Source organism: Vespa velutina, chromosome 15, assembly GCF_912470025.1.
Source record: "Vespa velutina chromosome 15, iVesVel2.1, whole genome shotgun sequence".
Classification (NCBI taxonomy): domain Eukaryota; kingdom Metazoa; phylum Arthropoda; class Insecta; order Hymenoptera; family Vespidae; genus Vespa; species Vespa velutina.
In genome coordinates, this window is record NC_062202.1 from 38,733 (window position 1) to 60,322 (window position 21,590).

The 21,590-nt window shown below is 42.2% G+C and overlaps 1 protein-coding gene across 19 annotated transcripts in view; it reads right to left on the reverse strand.

Annotated features, from left to right (window-relative positions):
- Positions 1-21,590, reverse strand: part of LOC124954391 (serine-rich adhesin for platelets-like) — a 59,632-nt gene that overhangs the window by 8,243 nt on the left and 29,799 nt on the right. For 18 of the 19 annotated variants that reach the window (XR_007102541.1, XR_007102540.1, XR_007102538.1 and 15 more), the window contains 5 exons: positions 15,808-20,910; positions 5,220-5,508; positions 4,558-4,715; positions 3,616-3,731; positions 122-493 (listed from right to left, as the gene is read on the reverse strand). Coding sequence is in view for 12 of the 19 variants with exons in the window: in XM_047507273.1 (XP_047363229.1) it covers positions 122-493; positions 3,616-3,731; positions 4,558-4,715; positions 5,220-5,508; positions 15,808-20,910 (6,038 nt within the window). In the remaining 7 variants the exon portion in view is untranslated. The remainder of the gene's footprint in view (positions 1-121; positions 494-3,615; positions 3,732-4,557; positions 4,716-5,219; positions 5,509-15,807; positions 20,911-21,590) is intronic. The other variant, XM_047507278.1, reaches the window with a different exon arrangement.

Here is a 21,590-nt window from a genome sequence, read left to right on the forward strand (position 1 = left end):
ATCCAACGTGTTTAAGCACAATCATCAAAAATACTGATAGCAATTCCATGAAAGACCTCAGCAAATGAACTTTTAAAATCGGTTCTTGATCGGACGACAATGAAAATGGATTTTATCGGACCTGAGCCTCAATTTCCATGTTACAATTGTCCATGGCCTTGAGAAGGGTCGCGTTCTGCCTACGTAGTTGAATAAGCAACAGAACCAGTTCTTCGTGCGTCCTTCCGAGGAGTTCACCAGCAGAGACCCGAACAAGATCATTCGTTCCAATCTGTGTAGGTGTTAGCGTTGGAGTTAACGTTGGAGTTGGAGTTGGCGTTGGCGTGATCGTCGGCGTCGACGTCGCCGTCGCCGTCGCCGTTGCCGCCGCCGTTGCCGCCGCCGTTGCCGTTGCCGTTGCTGTTGCCGTTGCTGCCGCCGCCGCCGCCGCCGCCGCCGTTGCTGTCGGTGAACCACCAGCTATTCTTCTTTGGTGGGCCAAATTAACGTTGCTCTGTTCGAGAAGACATGCAATTGCCTTTACTTAAACGATCCATCAATTGAAATCCCTATGTCCTGGCTAGTCTATTTTATTGGCACGGTCGGAGAGAAGATTCTTTTTTTGTTTGTTGGCTTTATCGATTTCGAGAATTTCGCCGGAGCAGGAAAGAGTTTTGACATTGTATGGTAATTGATGTAGGATACATAGGATTCATTTGTTGAGATCTTTCATCGATCGATAGAATGTAATATTTTAAAATAGATGAAGAATTTTAATGATAATTATTTAAACGTCATCAAAGCGTAGAACGTAACGCATGAACTTTAAGAAATTACTGAGATTCGAAAGTATGTATTCGTGGAAGGAAGAAATCGAAATGCATCAGCAAAACTGGTCCTCCACCTTCCTTTCGATCGCGGTTATTCGACTTGGAGCGTCGCCTTGTTGCAGTGTCTCTCAACCGATCGCGATATTCCTAAAGGAAGGATTCTAAAGGACAAATCGAAAATATGTATCATAGAAAAGCTCGTAAGAGTAGACGGCCAAACGATATCCCAATTGATACTTTTGCTATTTCATTCCAGTGAAGGCAATCAATTTAGGGAATCGATTGATCTACTGGTGCGCTGATGTAAGATCGATTAGTTTTTATCGAAACGTGTTACTTTATGCATAACCAAAATTTAATTGAAACAACATCGAACATAATCAAACGATTAGACACAAAGCACACAAGTCTATTCATCAAATGCACACACTTTTCTCGTTCACAAGCTATCTATACGTAGACTACTCACGATCGAACGGATCAAGTTTAGTGGGATAGAAAGAAGGGCCTAATAATACAAACTTTCGGAAAATAACTCTAGCGTGTGCTCGGCACGAGAGACTGCGCTTCGTGGATGATAACGCTCTGACGAGTTGAAAGATTGGAAGCCTTTGGAAGGAAGACTGGCGTCGTGCCCGTTCTGATCGGTTACTCGGCTCGACCGCCTCGACTCTCTTCACCGACTTTACCGCGGTACAATGTACTACGTAAACGGAATCTTTATCCCTCCGCCAGACGCCGCTATTACCCCCACCATCTCTCTCTCTCTCCTCTCTCTCTCCTTTCTCTCTCCTCTCTCTCTCTCTCTCTCTCTCTCTCTTTCTCTCTTGGAGAAAATTTCGGAGTACACTCGCAATTATACGAATTTGTAAGAAAATTGATAGGGAGTTTGAGTAGAGGCTAAACTTGAGTAGAAACTCATTGGACATGATAATATTCGTGTTTAGAAAGAGATAGGACACGACAGAATCATCTTCTAATCCGACCATTGTACGATTCGCGCTCCAGCTTCGAAGGCCCATGGCCAACGTCCTTCCCTACTTTTTGCAGACTACATCGATTTCGCGCTTGTCATGACCGCAGTCGACTTTTGATGTCGAAGAACCGAAAGATCCAACCGAGAGTCTAGCCCACCGATCTACCCATTCTTTATTTCTTACTTCCCTAATCGTATATCATTTTTTGGAACAGCACATAACTATCAGAATATTTTCTTCATGTTTATTGATCAATCGTTACGCACCCTTTAATTACTGTATATAAATTTGAACCGATCATTCTTATCGAATGAAGAAATCCTGTTTTGCTTTTTTCGTTTATGACACTTTTAGATTCCTTTTTCGATGAGTCGATTAAAAATTTCAAAAAAAGAAAAAAAAAAAAGAAAGGAAAAACCAATGCTGCGAGATCCCGTGTCATGTTTGCTCATATATTTCATGTATGTGAAAACGTATCTTTTTTGTTTCAATGAACTTTCTCCCTTTAGTTCGTCAAATTATACGGATCCTTGTGAATGCGCCTTAACGTGTTAGTTTGCACGGTTCCCTGGGACGATGCCCTTGCTGACCAATCCCAACCGTATGCAGGACCGAAGGATCTTGGCCCTCGATTTTCTTAATCTCCTCCTCTTCTTTCTCTTTTTCGTCCTGTTTATAGCAAGTATGCTAGAGGGAGAGAGAGGGGGGGAGAGAGAGAGAGAGAGAAAGAGAGAGAGAGAGAGAGAGTAAGAGGAGAAGGAGGAATTTCTTCTTGTTCCATCCTCTTTCTGCATCCTTCCTTTTGATCCTTTTTATCCGAGTACCTTCTCTTCCTCTGTACGAATTTTATTTTCTAAAGATAATTTTTTCTTCTAGACGCTTAGCAACGATTTTATGATCACTGAAGCGAATACTGAGAATGAACGTGCGATTCGATTCTCTTTGTAATTCATTCATTCATTCATTTTTTTTATTTCGTACGTGCGAAATGTCTATGTCAGTGCATGCCAGAGTTTTTTCTTTTCTTTTTCTTTTTTTTTCAATTTCAAACGATTCCATTAAAAAACAGCAATGCTGATGATTCAAAAGTGAACACGTTGAGTACGAAAAATCTACGTTTATTTGATTCCTGTGAGTGTACTACGACATAGATATTAGTATTTTATTACAACTCAAAGGTTGGATTTTTTTTATTTTTCAAAACCTTATATAAATCTTAATGTTTGGATGGAGAATTTGATGGAGAAATCCGTTTTCAATTTTCTTTTTTATCATTTACAGGTTGATTTTAAAAGTAAAATAAAAAGCGCTCTCTTTTTGATTTTTTAAAAGCTCGAGCTTCTAAATTAGATCGATCGCGTCGGATATCAACTCCCGCATTATTTATCGCAAAATTTTGCCGGCTTGATCCTCGGGGACATTAATGTGTGATAAATTTTCAATTCGACGAGGATTCATATATATATATATATATATATATATATATATACAATATTAATTTTGAATCAGCGCGCATGCACACGTACACAAACGTACGCGTAGAGGTGATGGGCGCGCGTGCGTATCATATTACGCTGCCCGAGACAAGATTTTAATTAATCGAACTAATGGGATTTACATGCTCGGACGATAATGCAGGAGGCTACACTCGATCGATGAAACTCAATGAGAAAGTGCCATAGGATAGAAAGAATGTGTGTGTGTGTGTGTCGACGATGAAGGCATTTTCACGTTTATTCTGGAATCTTTCCATGCTCTGCTACCATGCCAATAAAAATCGAACGTCTCCTCTAAGTTTGAACAAATTTTGACTGAGCGAGTTTACTCACCCTTTTGTGAAGTAGTTCCGTGCTCTCGCGTATCCGTTGATTCCCTCTGATGTTTACCCCACTACCACCACCTCGGTTCATGTCTATACCAATCGAGCCAATGACTTTCCTTTCAACTGTAAAAAACATTCTTGATTAAATTTATCAAATTAAATTTATTCTTAATTAAATTTACCGAATATCCACTTCCTCCCTATATATTATTATGATATTATACTTTTTCTTACATTACCGGGAAGAAGGGAAAAGTAGAAAATTTCTTCCATTAAATTCAAACATATTGCAAATAACGATATATATACTTTCTTCTATCGTTTCCGATCGGCGGAATTTAATTGTTCAATCATAAGCAGACTTTCTGTTCTGCTTGTTTGTCCAGCATTTTTTATTAGAGAAGTATTTAATGCTCAATAGTACTCATTAAACGAGAAAATAAATGAAACGCGACTTGGTGCCAGTGAAAATTGCTTGGCGATTTAGAAACGCCCCGTGTGCTGTTACGAACAAAGAGCATAATCGATAATAAGTTTTGATGATTACTCGCATGCAATTGCAAGGAAAGAAATGTAAAAGAAAATGTGACCACAAAACAGGAGATGAAAATGGCTTTTTCTTCGATTAATACCAATAAAATGTGTATTCTCGATAGAGGACAGCCTCGATATCGGTTGATGAATGCTGCCAAGAGAAAAAGATAAAGGAAGAAGGAAAAAAAAAAGAAAAAAATTATAAAAAAAGCGGAGAAAAAGAAAGAGAAATAGCACGAAGAAAATAACAATCGAGGAAAGCTATCGATTCCGTTTTTCAGGATCAGTTTTTACAAAACACTTGCAACGATTAAATAAATATATATGCCTTTCCTTTTGTTGAGTTAAAAAATGTGAAAGTGATTCGTGGAAAAATAAATGGTACCAATGACGTACTACATTTATTCGAGCTTACTTGGACTGTGAACTTGAATTTCATTATCGCTCGGACTCGAAATTCGATGTTCGCTCAAATCCATTACTCTTAAATGTCCGGTAGACGAGTGCAATCTTTGAGTCGGATGACCATTTGGCGATGACATTTTTAAATTCCTCATTTCATTGTTACTAATTCTGTAAAAATTGAAAAATTGTTATTTCGTTAATACTTCATTTGAAATCGAGTTAATGGTAAATATCCATTTAAATTACAATTGAATTTATAAAATATGCTTTCGACTAATCGGAGCACGCTTCGTTAAACAGGAATTTCATTAAAATATCAATTCTCAGTTAGACGATTCGATCGGTACGGTTCTTCGATCTAAAACCATATCCATTCCTTTATCACGATAACACGATCGTACACACGATGATTCATAACGGCGCTTTCGATGCCGATTAAATCATTACGAGGAATTTGAATTTTCTCGTTTAGGCGAACGCCGCGATAGTTCACGTCGGAAAGTGTTTAAATTTGGATATACAAATTTCGATACAAAAATAAATATTTCGCCTTCGTTCGTTTCTTTATCACATTTTCATTCGGATAACTTGTACTCTTTTTCTATGTCTCCCTTTTGTTTTCCCCATTGAATTTTTGTCGCGCAACTGTCTTCGTCGAGAAAGAATACCCACTGTGCTAGGCTAGTTCCGATATCCCCGTTACTGGAGGCCCGCAAAATTTGCGATTCGGCAGCCTGCAATCGTTGCTCTTCTTGTTGCTGTTGCTGCTCCTGCGAACTCGATCGATGAATAGGAAAATGCTGCTGACAATGACCACTGGTGCTTCGCGGTAATGGTAAGGTCGATGACAACGTCGATTCCACAGCCGGTGGCTGAGTTAGAGTTCTTTCGGGCAAATGAGACGTGCTAACTGCTCTCGGCGGAAGTGGATCTCTTCCTATTACCGATCCAGATCCGGATGCTGCGAAAAACAAACAAGGGGATATTGAAAATCTCGAGATACGAATCATATTATATATATATATATATGTGTGTGTGTGTGTGTGTGTGTGTGTGTGTGTGTGTTTAAAGGATCTAAATAAATCAATGACATATTTGAAAACGTCGATGTACGATCCCAACTTGTATTAGAGTTGTTCCTTTCCTGCAAAAAGCGAGGAAAGGTCCAACTAGCAGGCTGCCAACCGATCCGATTATACCGCGAGCAACAAACCGAATGTTTTCTAGATATAGAAAGGTAGTTATATGGTCGGAAAAGCATGGTCAGAACTGAAATGAAAGGTAATTCACGAAGAACGGACAAAGCTCGTGTCGTGAGGGAGTAGACGGGAAAGGACAATTTATCGCGTGCAATTAACTCTATACGTTCCCGAAAGCGGGTCACATCAGCGGGTTACGTAAAGGGTCTCTTCTCTCGATCGTAGTTATGCTTTTGGACCCGTGCGCGTGTATGGCACAGATAGGTTCACGATCGTGACTTCCCTTTTTGTTCCTTAACGAGGGCACGTACCACCTGTGCACGCATACTCGTCGACTGGCAATGCGGCAATCTCTCGAATAATACCGAAAACGCGATTAAACTAACGGGTTCTAAGTCCTTTTACTTAGTTCCGCGCGATTTTCGTTTCCAATGTCTCTCTTGCTTCCTCTTCTTTCTATATTAGTCTTTTTTAGTTTTCTGGGTTACTCACGAATACGTTCTATATCGATATAGAATATACTCGCGAATAACGATACGTATTGTTATAAATACATAAAAAATTAAGACGATCGATGGTAATACCGATACGATCCATTTGTACCACGCTAGACGCTTCTTTTTATTTTCTCTAATCAAAATAACTTTTCTTTTTACTTTACTTTTTCTTTTCTTTCCTTTTTAGAAACAACGCACATTTCCATCCTCGAAACATAATGATAATAGGATGAGTGGAGAGTATGGACTATATTATTCGAGAAAAAGAAAAAAAAACTCCTTCGTTTAATCGCTCATGGCATTTCGTATTCATAATCGAACGTATTACCACACGTGTGTCGGTAAATATAGGCGTTCCACTTGGCATCGTTGCAGAAAAGATCAAGGTATCTGACAGAGACCGTTATGTCTCCGCGTAGTATTATATATATAGGGTGTCGTTGCTTTCATTTATATTCAAACTACGCAATGCACAAAAGACCACGTCGACGAACGAAGAAATAACATCTATCCACGATACGTGTGGAAGCAGCATGGCACATACGAGAGCGTTGTCTCGACAATTGTGCCGACCTTTTTCAAGGGCCATTAACCCTTTATGGTACAATTCGACTCGTGACAGGAACGATTCTATGTCGTTTAATCGACGATAATCAAGGTCGAGTGAATGAAATCGGTCGTCTACGAGAAGAGAAAAAAAACGAAACAAAAAGAGAACAAACGGCCATCACTCTATCAATTCGAAATAATTCAAATTATTTACAATAGTCCAAAGCTTCCATTTTCTATACTTGTTCGATAATAACAAAATAATAAAGTTTAGTTCAATTATCCTCCGCTTCCGCGATTCAATTATTCTACCTACTTTATGTTAATGAAATAGCAGAATAGCGGTAATTAATAATATGCATATACATGGATATGCATATATTGTTCGGGGCAAACGGTCTCGTCTGCCATAAAATTATAACATTTTCCGTCAAATTAAACTCGATCTATCGAAGCGAGATTATATCAGTTCGCGATATCCGTCCGTACTTTATTCCAAGTGAGTAGATGTATTTTTACGTCACGTTTTATATTTGTACACGTATTGTATTTCCTCTCAACAAATATTTTCATCAATTTTAACACGCGCGCATGCGCATAGAGAGCAAAGAGAGAAAAGAAACGTCGCAGAGGATATAGATGAATGGAAGAACAAAGTTTGGTAAAAGCGAACGAAAATAGATAGGTGATACAATACTATCGACATATTGGAGGTGAAACAGTAAAGGAAACGCACATTCATGGTCATTTGTATCGTCCACGACCTGTTGCTGTACCACGGTGACTAGGGAGAATGTTGATTTTCTCTTTTTGTTCTTCCCCTAACGGCAAGCCTCGTTTCTCTTTCGTCGCTCTGCCTCTCTATCTTCATGCTGCTATCGAAACTAACGAGTGAAAGGAGAAAACGAGAGAGAAAGAGAGAGAGAGAGAAACTTATGCACGAGTAAAGTCAAAACTATTATTAGCTAAAGTCGATAAATTCTCTCTCTCTCTCTCTCTCTCTCTCTCTCTCTCTCTCTCACTATGAAGAATTAACCTAATACACATCACGTATCATTTATTAGGAATCAATTATTCAAAGATTCTCACTTTTCTCTCGACGCTACATGAAATTGCGCAGAAATATGCAGAGTGCAAGTAACAGGTGCGCCACTGCGATAAACCGGGTATCATAACTCCGTTAATGTACTCCTTCGAGGAAAAGTAGAAATTCTGCGTTTGCTGGCTAGACTATGTGAACCGACCGACCAATCGACCGAGCCGATGGAAAATAACGGGAGAAAAGTTCCAATCCATTTTATACTTTTCGCGTTCGAGTTATAAACTTTCGTCGGATCTAAGAAGAACGAACCTTCGAGAAAAAGATTCGAGTCATTCTTATGGAAAAAGAAAAAAGAAGAAAGTAAACTAATCAAAATAGAATGAAAATGAAAGAACGAGCTATCGTATTTTCTCGACAATTTTTAAGTCGTTTCGAGTGTCACCCGTTATATGAATTCTTAAATGGTCGCTATTGCAATAAAGTGAGAGAAAGAGAGAGAGAGAGAGAAAACATACTTCACTTCATTTCACATTGGCATGATCTTTTAGCGTTGCATCGCCATTACCGACATTTTCTACTTGCATCTCTCTCTCTCTCTCTCTCTCTCTCTCACTCACTCAAGAGAGATGTGACTGTTTTCTGTAATCTTAGGACCGTGCTTACGACAGCGTGGTAATAATCGAGCTTAGACGAGTTGGGTGGGGAGAAAGGAGAGAAGAACGTCGACTGGATGCCAAGTAGCGGTATCTGTAGTGATCAAGTAGGTCGGTTGACTCGAGTAAGACTTCTTCGATGTCATCTTTTTATTTCTCTTTCTCCTTTTCTTTCTTCTTCATACGTTTTAAAAAACTTTCTATCGATAAATATGTGCACGTATTTACTATTCAAGAATATGTCTATGTATGATGTGAATCGTACAATTTGAGGGGAGAGTATTAAATTATGTTTGTAGATGCTTTTTTTATCTAAACTACATTTTAGAGCCTACCTACCTTCACCTACGTCCATTTTTAAGGCCATCCATTGGAACTTGACCGCGTTGTTCTAGAAAATTTGTCCGGTGAAAAGTTCATACGCGATTTATTTGTAAACGCCAAAAAAAAGAAAAAAATAGCGTTATAGCATAAGAAAATAGCATTTTCATTCTGACAAAATAGAAGGGTCGTGAAATTTACTCCGAACTGGAAACTCGTTAAATAATTAACTTCATCGAAGTACTTTAATTCATTTTGACTTTCGACCGAAAGAGAATTTGTGGGAGGTAAATGTTAAAAAACCTCCTCAAAAGCAAAATAATAAAATAAAAGCAAAACGTTTTCGCGGGAACGTGATACTTGTGTATGATTCGAGGCTACGTTTTACAAAGCAATATTTACTACGTCAACCTCGATGTGTATGTACGCGCACGCGCTTTCCCCTTTAATGAAGCATTGTAAACTTTCGTAATGACTCAATATCACTCGCTTATTATACAAAAAGATGTGTATGGCCTTAGAAAGAGGCATAGTTCTGCTCCTCGGATTGACATTTCTACGACGTACATCGGAACGTGAGTAATCGTAGATGACGTGATGGGAGAGAGAGAGAGAGAGAGAGAGAGAAAAGAAAAAGTCAAATTCTTGTCACGTCACGATTGATGCACATATTTTCGACAAGTCTGAGCGTGTGTGTCCAATTTCCTTTTTATCCCGAACTATGTAAATCTATTTCGAATCGACTTCAGCAATGTATTGTACCTCGTTTCGTGCATCGCGCATACGTATACACGTATTTTTCAAGACTTTTCATATCTCATTATCGATTCGATTCCGTCGCGTACGATGTATGGAAAAACGTGAAAAATGTAAAAAATAAAAAATCGCTACTCGGAGAATGCGCAACATCATCCAATGACGTCGAGCGAGATGGCATTGAATGGAAAGGCCACACGCGCTTCTCGTAGACGTCAATTAAACGAGCTTGGACTTTCCGTACCAAGAACACGTTCGCTTTCTTTTATTGTACACCTTGAAAAGATCCTTTGAAAAGGGAAAACACTGGACACACACGGTCTTTCTCACTGATCCGTTAAGAAAAACGGTTGCTCCTTTTTTACAATCTTCTGAGTATATCTATATAAACGCCCCCCCCCCTCTCTTTCTCTGTTTAGCTATATCTTATATTTTTCCTGTGGACAGGAAATGAAATATATTCGATAAATTTAGACGAGGGAAGGAGAGAGAGAGGGGGGGGGGGGAAGAGAGAGCTTAAAACAGGATAAATCGTAATAATGGTCAAGACTAATGATCGAGCTTGGTCGCTACTTGGTCGAATCGAATATCGGATATTACAGGCACGAACGAGACCTACCGCATTGATATTCGTTCAACGGGAGAATTCCGAGACCGCTCCGCTCCACAGAAACGTTAAAATGTGCGTGCTGGTTGTTAGGTAGTAGATCCGGATACGCATTAGAATGCGTCCACTCTGCGAAATTAATTGATCGACGTGTTTTCAATGCTCCCTTTATCTCCCATTAGTCTATTGTTCGATCATTTCCGTTTGCGTTTCTCCGTTAATATCGCATATTCGCCAACAACGATTCTACGTGGTAGAGATGATATTGAACACTAATTTCTATCATCCTCGAATGCGAGCTAATCGAATCCTATATTGCGCAAAAAATATTAGCAGATAGAGTTTGTTCTAATTAGTTAATACACGTTCGACGGCCCTGTTGTTTTCTTGTTTGAACCGCATCGAACATTTGGAGCAAACACTGAACTCACCAATTAAATCACAGGTGCAGCATCAACTTGACCCGCAAACGAGTTCATCAACTTCTTGCAGACTCCTCGTTTTCTCGGACGATTTCTCGAGCGATTTCTCGAGCGATTTCTCGGACAACTTCTTGGACGATTTCAAGCATATTATTGTTCCAGATAGGTTCTATATATACCGAATACTAAAACTTCGAAAATACTTCGATAAAGAAAAAGGAGGTAGAGGATAACGAAACGTTACGCGCGTCGAGGATTGAACGACGATCGAACGACGATCGTGAATGTGTTGTACTGCGGGTAACGGTATCTACTCGTTCGCTCGACCGGCTTGCACGTCGAGTATATCTATGAGTGCACGACATTCGCTCTCGCTCTCCCTCTCGCGTTCTTTAAAGTTCGACGATAAAAGACTGGGAGAATAGGCAATAGGTAATTAGAGTTGCTTCCGCAACCGTTTACTGTCTGATTCGATCGAATTATTCCAAGAGAAGAGAAGAGGGCAACAACTCGTTGTGCAGAACGAATAATGCTCATTTATCGAACCCAATTCATTCTGCTCGTCGAAATTCAACGAATCGTTTCGCACTAGAATAAGGTAAGGAGGATAAGACGATAAAGTGTAACAGGACGGTGGTAAATGGGATGAGATTAGGGATCACGAGCTTTCGGTTTAAAATGAACAGAGTATTGCAAAAGTGTAGATTCGAATGCAAGAAAAGAATCACTTATGCTTTTCGACGAGGATTCGAGCAGCGAAAGCTTATAAACGAGCAAGTGCACGAAGCAACGGCAAAAGCAAGAGTGTCATAAACCGAGACAAATCCTTTTCGAAACGCGTTCTATATTTTACAGAAATTCTGATTTGGAATGCTCGTACGCGTTCTTCAAGACCGATAATCCTTTACCCACGTGAGAGTAGCTTCGAACAACGATTATATTGGCCCCATTCCAGATAAGCTTTAACCAGAAAATAATCTACGCTGTTTTTTCAAACAATTCTTTTTTTTCGTCCACTTCCTTTTGATCGCTCACACTCGCAACGCGTTTCTGCTCGTTGTTCATAGTCTTTCCAAGATGAAATATATGAGAGAGAGAGAGAGAGAGAGAGAGAGAGAGAGAGAGAGAGGTAGGGAGGGGGGGAGAGAGAAATAACGATGACGTATCATGGAATTTTCGTTAACTGCGCACTACTTCCTTCGGAATTGTTTTCAGAGCAAATCTAATCTTTATGTTCACTTGAACGTTCGACGATCTTCATCGATTTACGCGCGTCATTTAGAACGAAACCGATTCTCGATTTTTTCGGGATCACGATCCTTGACTTCTTCTTTTCGATGAACAAATTGATACAATATGAACGTAACATTTTCTAACTGCCCAGAGCAAGAAAAAACGTACATATTACACTGAACCAAATTAACCTTTCATATCTCGATTATCGAGTTGAATAATTATGATCATAGATATCCAGGTAATCAATAATCTAGCCTACTTATATAAGATATTATTTCATACATAATGAAGAATATGAGAAAAACGAAAGAAAATTGGGGTACACGTTATACGTACTGTATTTGCCGGACCAGCAGCTTCCACAAATCAGTCCAACCTTTCCACCCATCTTCTCTCTCTCTCTCTCTCTCTCTCTCTCTCTCTCTCTCTCTTTCTCTCTTTCTCTCTCTATCTCTCTTCTTTATTTTCTATCTTTTTATTCTTTTCTCTTTTTGACGCACCACTTATTCCGATATTTCGTCAAGATATCTTCCTCCTTCTCCTCCTCGTTCTCGTTGTCGTCGTCGTCGTCGCGAACCTCCTGCCAATAAGTACGCGGAAAGAAGAGCACAAAGACGGTACGAGGCGTGAAACAACACTCGGCGCTTCTTCCTTCTTACGAGAGAGAATCATTTGCCTAGGAGAGGACACGAGGGAGTTCCTCTCTTCGGTCTTTCCTTTTTCTTTTTAATGATTGGCTAACTTCGCCATGAACCCTCGCTACCACGAGGACGATAATAGCATCGTGAATTCGCGGAGAACCTTTAAAATGAGCACGGATCGATACTTGTTGGCCTTTTTAACAAATCGCCAGCGTGCATTTTCGAAAAAATCATCATCACATTTTTTTTTATATCAACCATTGTTCCTTTGCGAATGTTACGCGATCGATATACACGTTCCCTTTCCTATTTTTTTGTTTTGACTTTCTTTTTTCTCTCGGGGATTTTAATTTTCTAACACAAATAGAAGATCCAATGATCCACGAGAGGGATCGAGAGGCGCGTCCAAACACGCGGAGCGCCACCGGCTGACTGACACTGACTGACGTAAGTAGTGAGCGGCAAAGGAACATGCAGCCACGACGACACACAACCGATCGAGCACGTAGGTACATACGTCGTAACTTCTCTCCATCCGTGTGTGTGTGTGTGTGTCTGCGCGCGTTGTGCCAAGAGAGAGGGGGGGGGGAGAGGGGGAGGGAGGGAAAGAAAGATTCAAGGACCACTCGGACAAACCTCTCCATCTCTCTCTCTCTCTCTCTCTCTCTCTCTCTCTCTCTCTCTCTCTCTCTCTCTCTCTCTCTCCCTCCCTCTCTCTCTCTTCTCGTTCTAACGATGTGTCTCCGTTGTAAACAGGCTGCACTTTTCCTACCCTCGTTAGCGATTTATAAATCAACTTTTTTTCCTCTTTTCTCCTTTAACCGAATCCCTTGAAATCATCCTCCGTCTATGTAATGCTTACGCGCGACAAACGTGGCTTAACAGTAAACGCTACTATTACCATATAGAAAGAGTAGAAAGCATAAAGAAAAAATAAGCAAAGACAAAGACATTCTTTGAGAATGTTGAGAATTTAAATGCTTCAGGGATCAAGCCTCGTGGTGTTTCGTGTAAAAATATATTAAAAGCTTGAAGGTCGAGTATATATATAACAGGGCCAAAAACAATGTGTAACTTGTTGATTTGTAATTCGAGAAATGTCATCGTAAATGTAGTGCTGCCTTGCTTGTTCCCTCGCAGCATGACACGCAACATGATTCCAATAAAATAATCATCATTCCAATGCGATCTAACGGTTCTTATGTGTTTATAAAATCTAAGCGCTCTCGAGTAGTACCCTGTAGTAGTGGTGTACTACCCTGTAAAGGAATAACTCGGAAAGCATGAAATTTAATCGTAAAAACGACGCGTGACGAAGAGCCTGCATGAATCGCAAAATTGCTATTAACTCGAATCTCAACTTAACTGAAAAATCTCAACTCGAAAACCAACTCGATACTCGATTTTCTTTTCCCGAGTTAACAATGGACCGACGGATACTTGATCGATGTTTATTTTTAACTAATTATCCTCGACTATTCGTTCTAAAGGTTAAGTAGTCCAAAGGAAATACTTAACCTTTCGTAATAATAATACTGCTAATTGCACTTCCATCTTTGGAATATAGTCCAACGAATGCTTTGAGATTTCGTTGTTTCCCCCACCAACGCAGAGAGGATATAACCTCTTTCTCGGCCTTCGAGCAGCAGCATCCTCGAACCCGTTTGGATAGCGGCCAGAGAACTTGCTCCTTCTTTCTTCGACGCGTGCGAAAGAATGTATGAGGAGAGAAGGCCGAGAGGTAGAACCAGCTACGAATTTAATCACCTTATTTTTGGGCGGCACGAGGCTTCTCTACCCAACGCACTCCATGCAGGGTGAACGGACTTGTTAGACGTGAGAGCTGAATCTTCCCTTTAAACCGATCCTTTGGTCCTCTCTCTCTCTCTCTCTCTCAAACTCTCTCTCAAAAGAGAATGAAAATAATGTCAACCTTGTCTCTTCCATAACCACTTTCTTTTCTTATTTTTTCTCAAAATTTCTATAAGATTTGACATGGAAACATGACCATTTCAAGTATTTTATTTGACTTTCGTACGTTCGACGTCGAAAAGCTTCTTTTCTATTGCGAAGAAGAAAACTTACCTTTCTTTGCGCGTTAAACGGACGCATGATGCACGCACAACGATGCGTTTAATAAAAGTCACTATGCGCATGACTTTGATTCTATCTACGATTCTGTCTATAATAGAACAATTCTGCTTTCTCTCTCTCTTTCTCTTTCTCTCTCTCTCTTTCCCTCTCTTTCTCTCGTTGAAACGTCGCGGATTAAAACGCGAGTGTCTCGCTGAGAAAGGGAGTCTCCGGTGTTACATAGGTATTTCGATTATTATCTTCATTTCTACAAATTTTCTTTTCTTTCTTTTCTCTTGTCTCGTTTAAGTATACATTCGCATACGATACTATATAATAAATTTATGTACATCGTTTTAAAATTTAAATTAAATCATCGCTTTGTAAACTATAAATAATATTATCCTATATGTGTATGTATATCGTGTCCAGACGTCACGACGCGCTAAATGAAGCGTAATTAGTTAGAGCCCTACATAACTTCAATTTGTTCCGGTGTAACCGGGTCTAAAAATAAATCGTTAACGTTCGTGGTCGCGCAAAGAGTGTGATTTGCTTGCGCAAGTTTGTTTCCTCGTTACAAAATTTGGTATAAATTATCGTGAAAAGGAAAAAAAGAGAAAGATTTTACTGACTTGGTTCGAATATTCGAATACCTAAACCAATAAAAATATTTTCTTCTTTTCTATTTAAAAAAATTAGAATTCGCAAATAAGATCGAGCAATATTTAGTTGCGACGAAATACGGCGCGTCGAAAAAGAGAAGAAAGAAGAAATAGAGAGGGAGGGGGAGAGAGAGAGAGAGAGAGAGAGAGAGAGAGAGAGAGAGAGAGAGAGAGAGAGGTGGTAATTGGATTAGCGCAAATTACAGTCTACGTGACGTCATCCGGCCTCGACAGGCCGTGTTCCAACTCGCACCGATTGTAAAGCCGGTCTCTTTATGAGATTATGATCATCGAAAGAACACGTCATCGATTTACAAACGTCTAGCCCAGACAACAGGAAGGGGCCTCGGTATGCAAGTTGGAACGCGGTCTCATGGGAAGAGTCAGAAAAATCGCGAGATCGCAGGTACATACATTTAATGACAAATACAAGGCGCAAGAGGAGAGGTGGGAGGCACGAAAAAAAGGCCAAAAATCGAATCGAGACGAAAGACGAAAGTACAATATGTATTAAAATGTTCAAAAGCCGAATTTGGAACACGACCTAGGCCCCACGCGTCACTTTCCAAAGGCAGCACCGGTCTTGATGAGCCACTCACCTGGAGCCCGGTTACGCGAGTCTATCGTCTCGATCGCTTCTCGTCTTTTTGATGCCTCCAAGGAAGCCGTCGAGCTTCGATGACGTTCCTTAAGAAACGACGTTGGATCGCTCTTATTATCGATTGTTTCCGATATCGTAATCTTCAATGCCTCCGCGACAGTCACGTCGCCGGCATTGCTGCTCGTCGTTGTCGTCAATGTTGTCGTCGTTGTCGTCAATGTCGTCAATGTCGTCAATGTCGTCGTCGTCGTCGTCGTCGTCGACGTCGTCGTCGTCGTCGTCGTCGTCGTCGTCGTCGTCGTCGAAATGGTAGTAGTCACGGGCATGTTCTTCGAATCGATGACAAGTCCAAACCGATCGACAATTGGCAACCCTCGCCCCGACTCCACTGTCGTCGTAGTACTTTGCTGCTGTTCCTGGAGCAAGCAGGCGCTCGACAGTAGGTCCCATTGTCGCAACTTTTCGCGATCCAACTCGAACGAGGCTGAATTCGTGGCAGAATTCGCGGGGCGACTCGCCACGCAAGCCCCCGACGACGGACGTAAGTCCCTCGTCGCTCGCGTCGAGGGAAGGTTGCCTTCCGCTAAAAAATGACCGTCTTGTACCTCAGTAGAGGGACATTCTTTTCTATATACTTCCTCGGTCGGAGAATCCCAAGTACTGTAAGAGACGAGAGGAGAATTCGTCGGTTCACGAGTCTCAAGAACGGCAAGCTCTTCGGGCTTGTTGTTGATCCTTCGCTTGACTCGCGGCCTATCCAAAGTCGACGACGAGTCGTTGTCGTTTCGCATCGCCATGCTGTCGTTCACGTAAGTAGCACCTCGCGTGATCTTAGGACGAGTTTTGCCATCGGGACAAGAAGAGGAACCTACGGCCGTTGATCCAGCGTCCTGACTCTCCAAGTTGTCCAATGATCTGGCGTTACGTAAGCTTGCTCTACGAAGATTTTCGCGCCAAAGGGAATCCTGTTCCCAAGGATCCAAGACGTTAAAATCGTTCGAAGTAGTTGTTTGCGACCAATCTACTTGAGCGGAGAGATTTCGGGCGCGTTCCTCGGCTTGCCTAGTCGATAAGGCTAACAAACGATTCGCCCGATTTCTTTGTTCGACAAGATTTTGAAGACCAACGTCATCTAAAAGTCCCTCTAACGATCTAGATCTCCGATGCGAAGCTTGAACGAGGAGAGGCGCCTCGTCCGGCTGCGTGTCGTCCGTCGTATTCAAACGGGCCCCGTCGGCTGTTTTATCCCGCAATCCGTGGGGATAAAGATTTCTCGTACTAACTTCCGCCAAGGATGCGTCTGGTAGAGGATCGTTAGATTTCACTCTCCGAAGGGTGTCGGCTTCGTAAAAATTTCTTTTATCCACCAAGTCGGCTTTGTTGTCGCTCAACAATCGACAAGTAGTTTTCCTGAGCTCTGCGGCAATACGTCTGGCCTCGTCGATGCCTTCGACTTGAATCTGTCTGGGAACTTGCCTAGCTATCGGATTCACTATACGACCGATGTCGTTCCTCTTGTTCATAGCCGACGCATCGTCTCTTTGGTTGTTCAATTGCGGCAGCCTCGAGACATGACCACCGTGAACGATGGACGGCCTCTCGTCGTTGTTGTTGTTACCTCGTACGGTGCCGCGAAGGTCCGAGTAATAGTACGGGGCTCCGGATTGATCGCCGTGAACGCGTTCCTCGGGACCGTTTAAATACGGTAAATATGAATTGGATTTTACCGACGATGACGACGACGACGACGACGACGAGGAGATCGGAGATGGATGCTGAACGTGATCGGAGGTGGTAGGTGATCTGTGATTGGTTAAAACGTTTGGATAACGATTCGACGTCATTTGCTCGCCGTACGATGAATTATTGGTCGTCTGTGTTGGATTTTGGACGAGATCGTTCCCGAGATGATTTCCCGAAGAAGAAGAAGAATAAGCGGAAGAATCGAAGGGGGCTATCGAGCGTGTCGAGGATCGTCCATCAGCGGGTCTCAAGGAACAACTCGAGTCTTTGTTACGGCATAGCTCCGTCGGCTCGTCCTCGTTCGTGAGCGTAGCTCTGTCGTCTCGCGATCGTTGCTCGCTCGAAGGATCCGAACGTACGCTAGGTGAATTTCTCAATGGCAAGAAACTCGATATGTTCTCGTAATGAGCGTCCCCCGTGTAGGATTGCGAGTGCTGATGGGACGGCACAAGCGGCACCTCGCAAACTCTCATAGATGGCAGGCTACTTGCTGAACCGTTCTTCTTGTTTCTGTTGTCGTAACGAAGGGGCTGTCCGAAATTAAAAGTCTTAATTTTCCTCGAAAGATCTTGACAAGTAGTCTTTTGTAGCTTGTCGACCACCAACATGTTCTCGTTGAAACCATAGATACTGTTGTAACTCAAATCCTTGGCGTAGAGATCCACGTTAAAGGCATCGCGCGCTTGCAATTCCTCGAGATAACGGTCGAGATCTATACTGGCACCATCCACTTCGAAACGACTCTCAATAGATTCCAATTCGTCGAGACTATCCAAAACCTCGCAAACTTCGTCGCTGACTGGTCTCCTCTTTAATTGTCTATGCCTCGCCGCCTCCTCTTCCGGACTTCTAAGCTCTACTACCGAAACCGAATCGCTACCGCTTGCGCTCTCCAACGACATCCTACTGTCTCGAAAGGTCGAACTAATGGTCCCCGACATTTCGGATAGCCTCGACGGCGATCTCTGATCTCTGTCCCCGTGATCCGATCTGTTCCACGACTTTGGAGAATCCACGCTCGTTACGTTTTCCTTAGTGACCACGGCTACCTGAGGCGATGCCACCTTTTTAATTTCCAAGGAATCTTGCATCTCTTGCAAAGAATCCAAGTCCTCTAACGGCGGCGGGGAAGTAGGAATGGGAGGCGGGGAGACGAGTTCGCTGTCGGAGGAATCGTGCAATTCGGCTATCATCGTACGACTGGCACCCAAGTAATAGGAGGCAGGTCGGAATGTATCCGAAAGACTAAATCGTGGATGTCTTGGTGCATCTATAGAATCGAAATCCTTGGAAGATTCGTCGTCGGCGTCGGAACTGTCCGATTTCAGAGTCGTCAAAATGTCCGGGAGATCCGATTTAGTCCCGTTGCGTCCAATCTCATCGTTCTTTCGTACCTTCGACGTCTTAGACGAGATCCCATCGTCGTCTCTTTCTTCCTTCTCCGATAACTGGCTAACTTCCATGTAAACCGGTTCGATCTTGCTGTCAGAAACGCAGACAAATTCGTAATGCGAAGCGTCCAGGGTCGAATAATCGCCGGAATCACGATCCTCGTTCGTTTCCTTCCTAGGAGCCAAAAGCGAATGGCTTACATTGTTCTGCGCCATCTCGACGTAAGAGCTCTCCTCATGCTCTAAATTAGCGAAAAGACTTTCCATCATTTTCGAATTAGGCCTGTCATCCTCGTTCGGATCTAAAATCGCTTTTCTTGGGGTCATCGGAAGATAATGTTCCTCCGGTATTAAATCCTCTTGTATCGACGAATCGCCTTCTTCGATAACGACGCCTTCGCCTTCCTCGACGGGAAACCTTCTGATTTGCTCGTGCATTAACGGATATTCCGTATTCGTCGTCGTAGCAGATTCTCGTATTTTCTTGGTGCGACACGAATTACCATTGACGATTCGACAATGGGCCGACGATGACGACGACGACGGCGACGACGACGACGATGACGACGACGACGACGACGACGGTGATGATGACGACGACGACTCCTCGACTACTGTTCTTTGTTCAAAATCGCCAACAGAGGATTTGTTACTTCTATGTCTCGTCTGAGATAGAGATTTTTTTATTTTCAACGTGCTCAAATACGTTTCCACCTCGTTCGATTGATCTGGGAGCAACATTTCGTCGGTCCGTTGTTGTTGTTGTTGTTGTTGTTGTTCCTCGCATTCCTCGCTCTTATCTTGCTGGTCAAAGTCGCTCCCGGTTTCGTAGAGAAGGGTTTCCGTGTCGCTGAAAACTCCTCGATGCTTAACTTCCTCACATTCCTCCAATTTACGGACCCGTTGAGACTTTCGTTCGAAATCCGCCAAGAGATCCTTCACTGACTTGTTGCTGTCGGTAGACGCTTGCTTTGCGTGTCCGTCCTTCTTCAATTGCGAGACGCCAGAATCATTTCCTCCTTTCGTATTCTCGCCCAAAGCAAAGCTGCGAATAATCGAAGATGTTTTTCTCGACGAGTCCAATCTCGAAACATGTGCCTCGATGGACGTCTCGACCGGCGAAGCTTTCAATGCTTCCTGCATGGTAAGCATCTCCTTAACGGGACTACCATTTTCCGCGTTTGATTCGAACGATCTTATCCTCGACTGTACGAGATTCGTAGATTCGATCGTATTTAACGAACGATCCTCCACCACTTTCCCGCAAGCCTCTTCGGCCCGCTCGACCTGTTTTGGCTTTATATACTGATAAGAAAATTCCTTGATGAGTTTGCTCTCGTCTATATTGGAATCCCATTCCTCCTTATCCTTATCCTCATTGGAATCCCATTGAACGCACTTATGAACGGAAGGCCACGCATCCGCGGGGACATAATCGTTCGTATTACTATACATTTCAACGTTGCCAATTGCAACGTTGATTGTTGTCGACCGTTCGTCGATCTCGTATAGGCTAGAAGACTTTAATATACCCGTTGATTTTTTCAATAACGTCGTCTGGTGCTTACGCTGAGCCTCGTTGAAATGTCCACATTCGAGACGTCGTTCCGCTATTTTATTAGATCGGATATTTTCGGACGTGACGAGGTACGCATCCGTACGTGTCTCCCTTGACATCGGTGGGAAACTTATTTCCTCGTAACCGGCGTCAGGCGGTATACTTGATGGACTTGCCAGGGAGGTCTTGCCGTTGAAATGTATTTTACTTTCGTTCCTCGATCGAATATTCGTCTGTCCTAACTGCGCCGATGATAACGCTGGAACGTTCGTACGTACGCTTCCTTGTATCGCCGCCCTTCCGTTCTCTTGGGTAGTCGACGTGGACGAACGATCGTCACCGGCATGTCGGGGGCTCCTTCCTGCATGCGAGGGCCTGCGCGTTCGTTTTCTTCGAACGTCTCCCATCTCTGAATTGTCCGTTACAAAGAAACACACGAACGCATGTCCGTTACTTGCGAGTTATAATACATGATAAAATGAACAACTCCCTTTTCAGGTTAGACACCCACCCTTTCAAACTACACCCTTTCAACGAACTTGAAAGCAGGGTTAACGAAGCTCTTTCCTTCTGAACAATTGTCTTGAGATATCATTTCATTGGATCAAACGATAGGTATTATTACTATTATTACTATTATTACTATTATTACTATTATTAAAGAAAGTTGAAAATTAGCGGCTAAACTTAATTGCCGAACTGATAATTGCCAATGATCAGATATACGCACAATACAATGAGTTTGACAATTGATTCGAAAAATGCCTGTTAAACTTACGGTAGCGGACACTTTCGATGCGAGAATCACGAATCAGCAAACGCATTAATGTTGTTAGTCAATCCTCTCGCATGCCATGCCGATCCCATATATAATATATCGGATCAAGATCCGATCAAGTGTTAGAAGGCATCAAGATAGCTAGGTAAGTAGATAGACAAAGAGAGAGAGAGAGAGAAAGAGAGAGAGAGAAAGAGAGAGAGAGAAATCAAGTTTAAACGACCTAGAAGTGATTATAGTAGTAATTTGTTAATCATTCAGGCCATTTACCAATCACCATTCATTTACCATTCACCAATGAGGGTTGACTT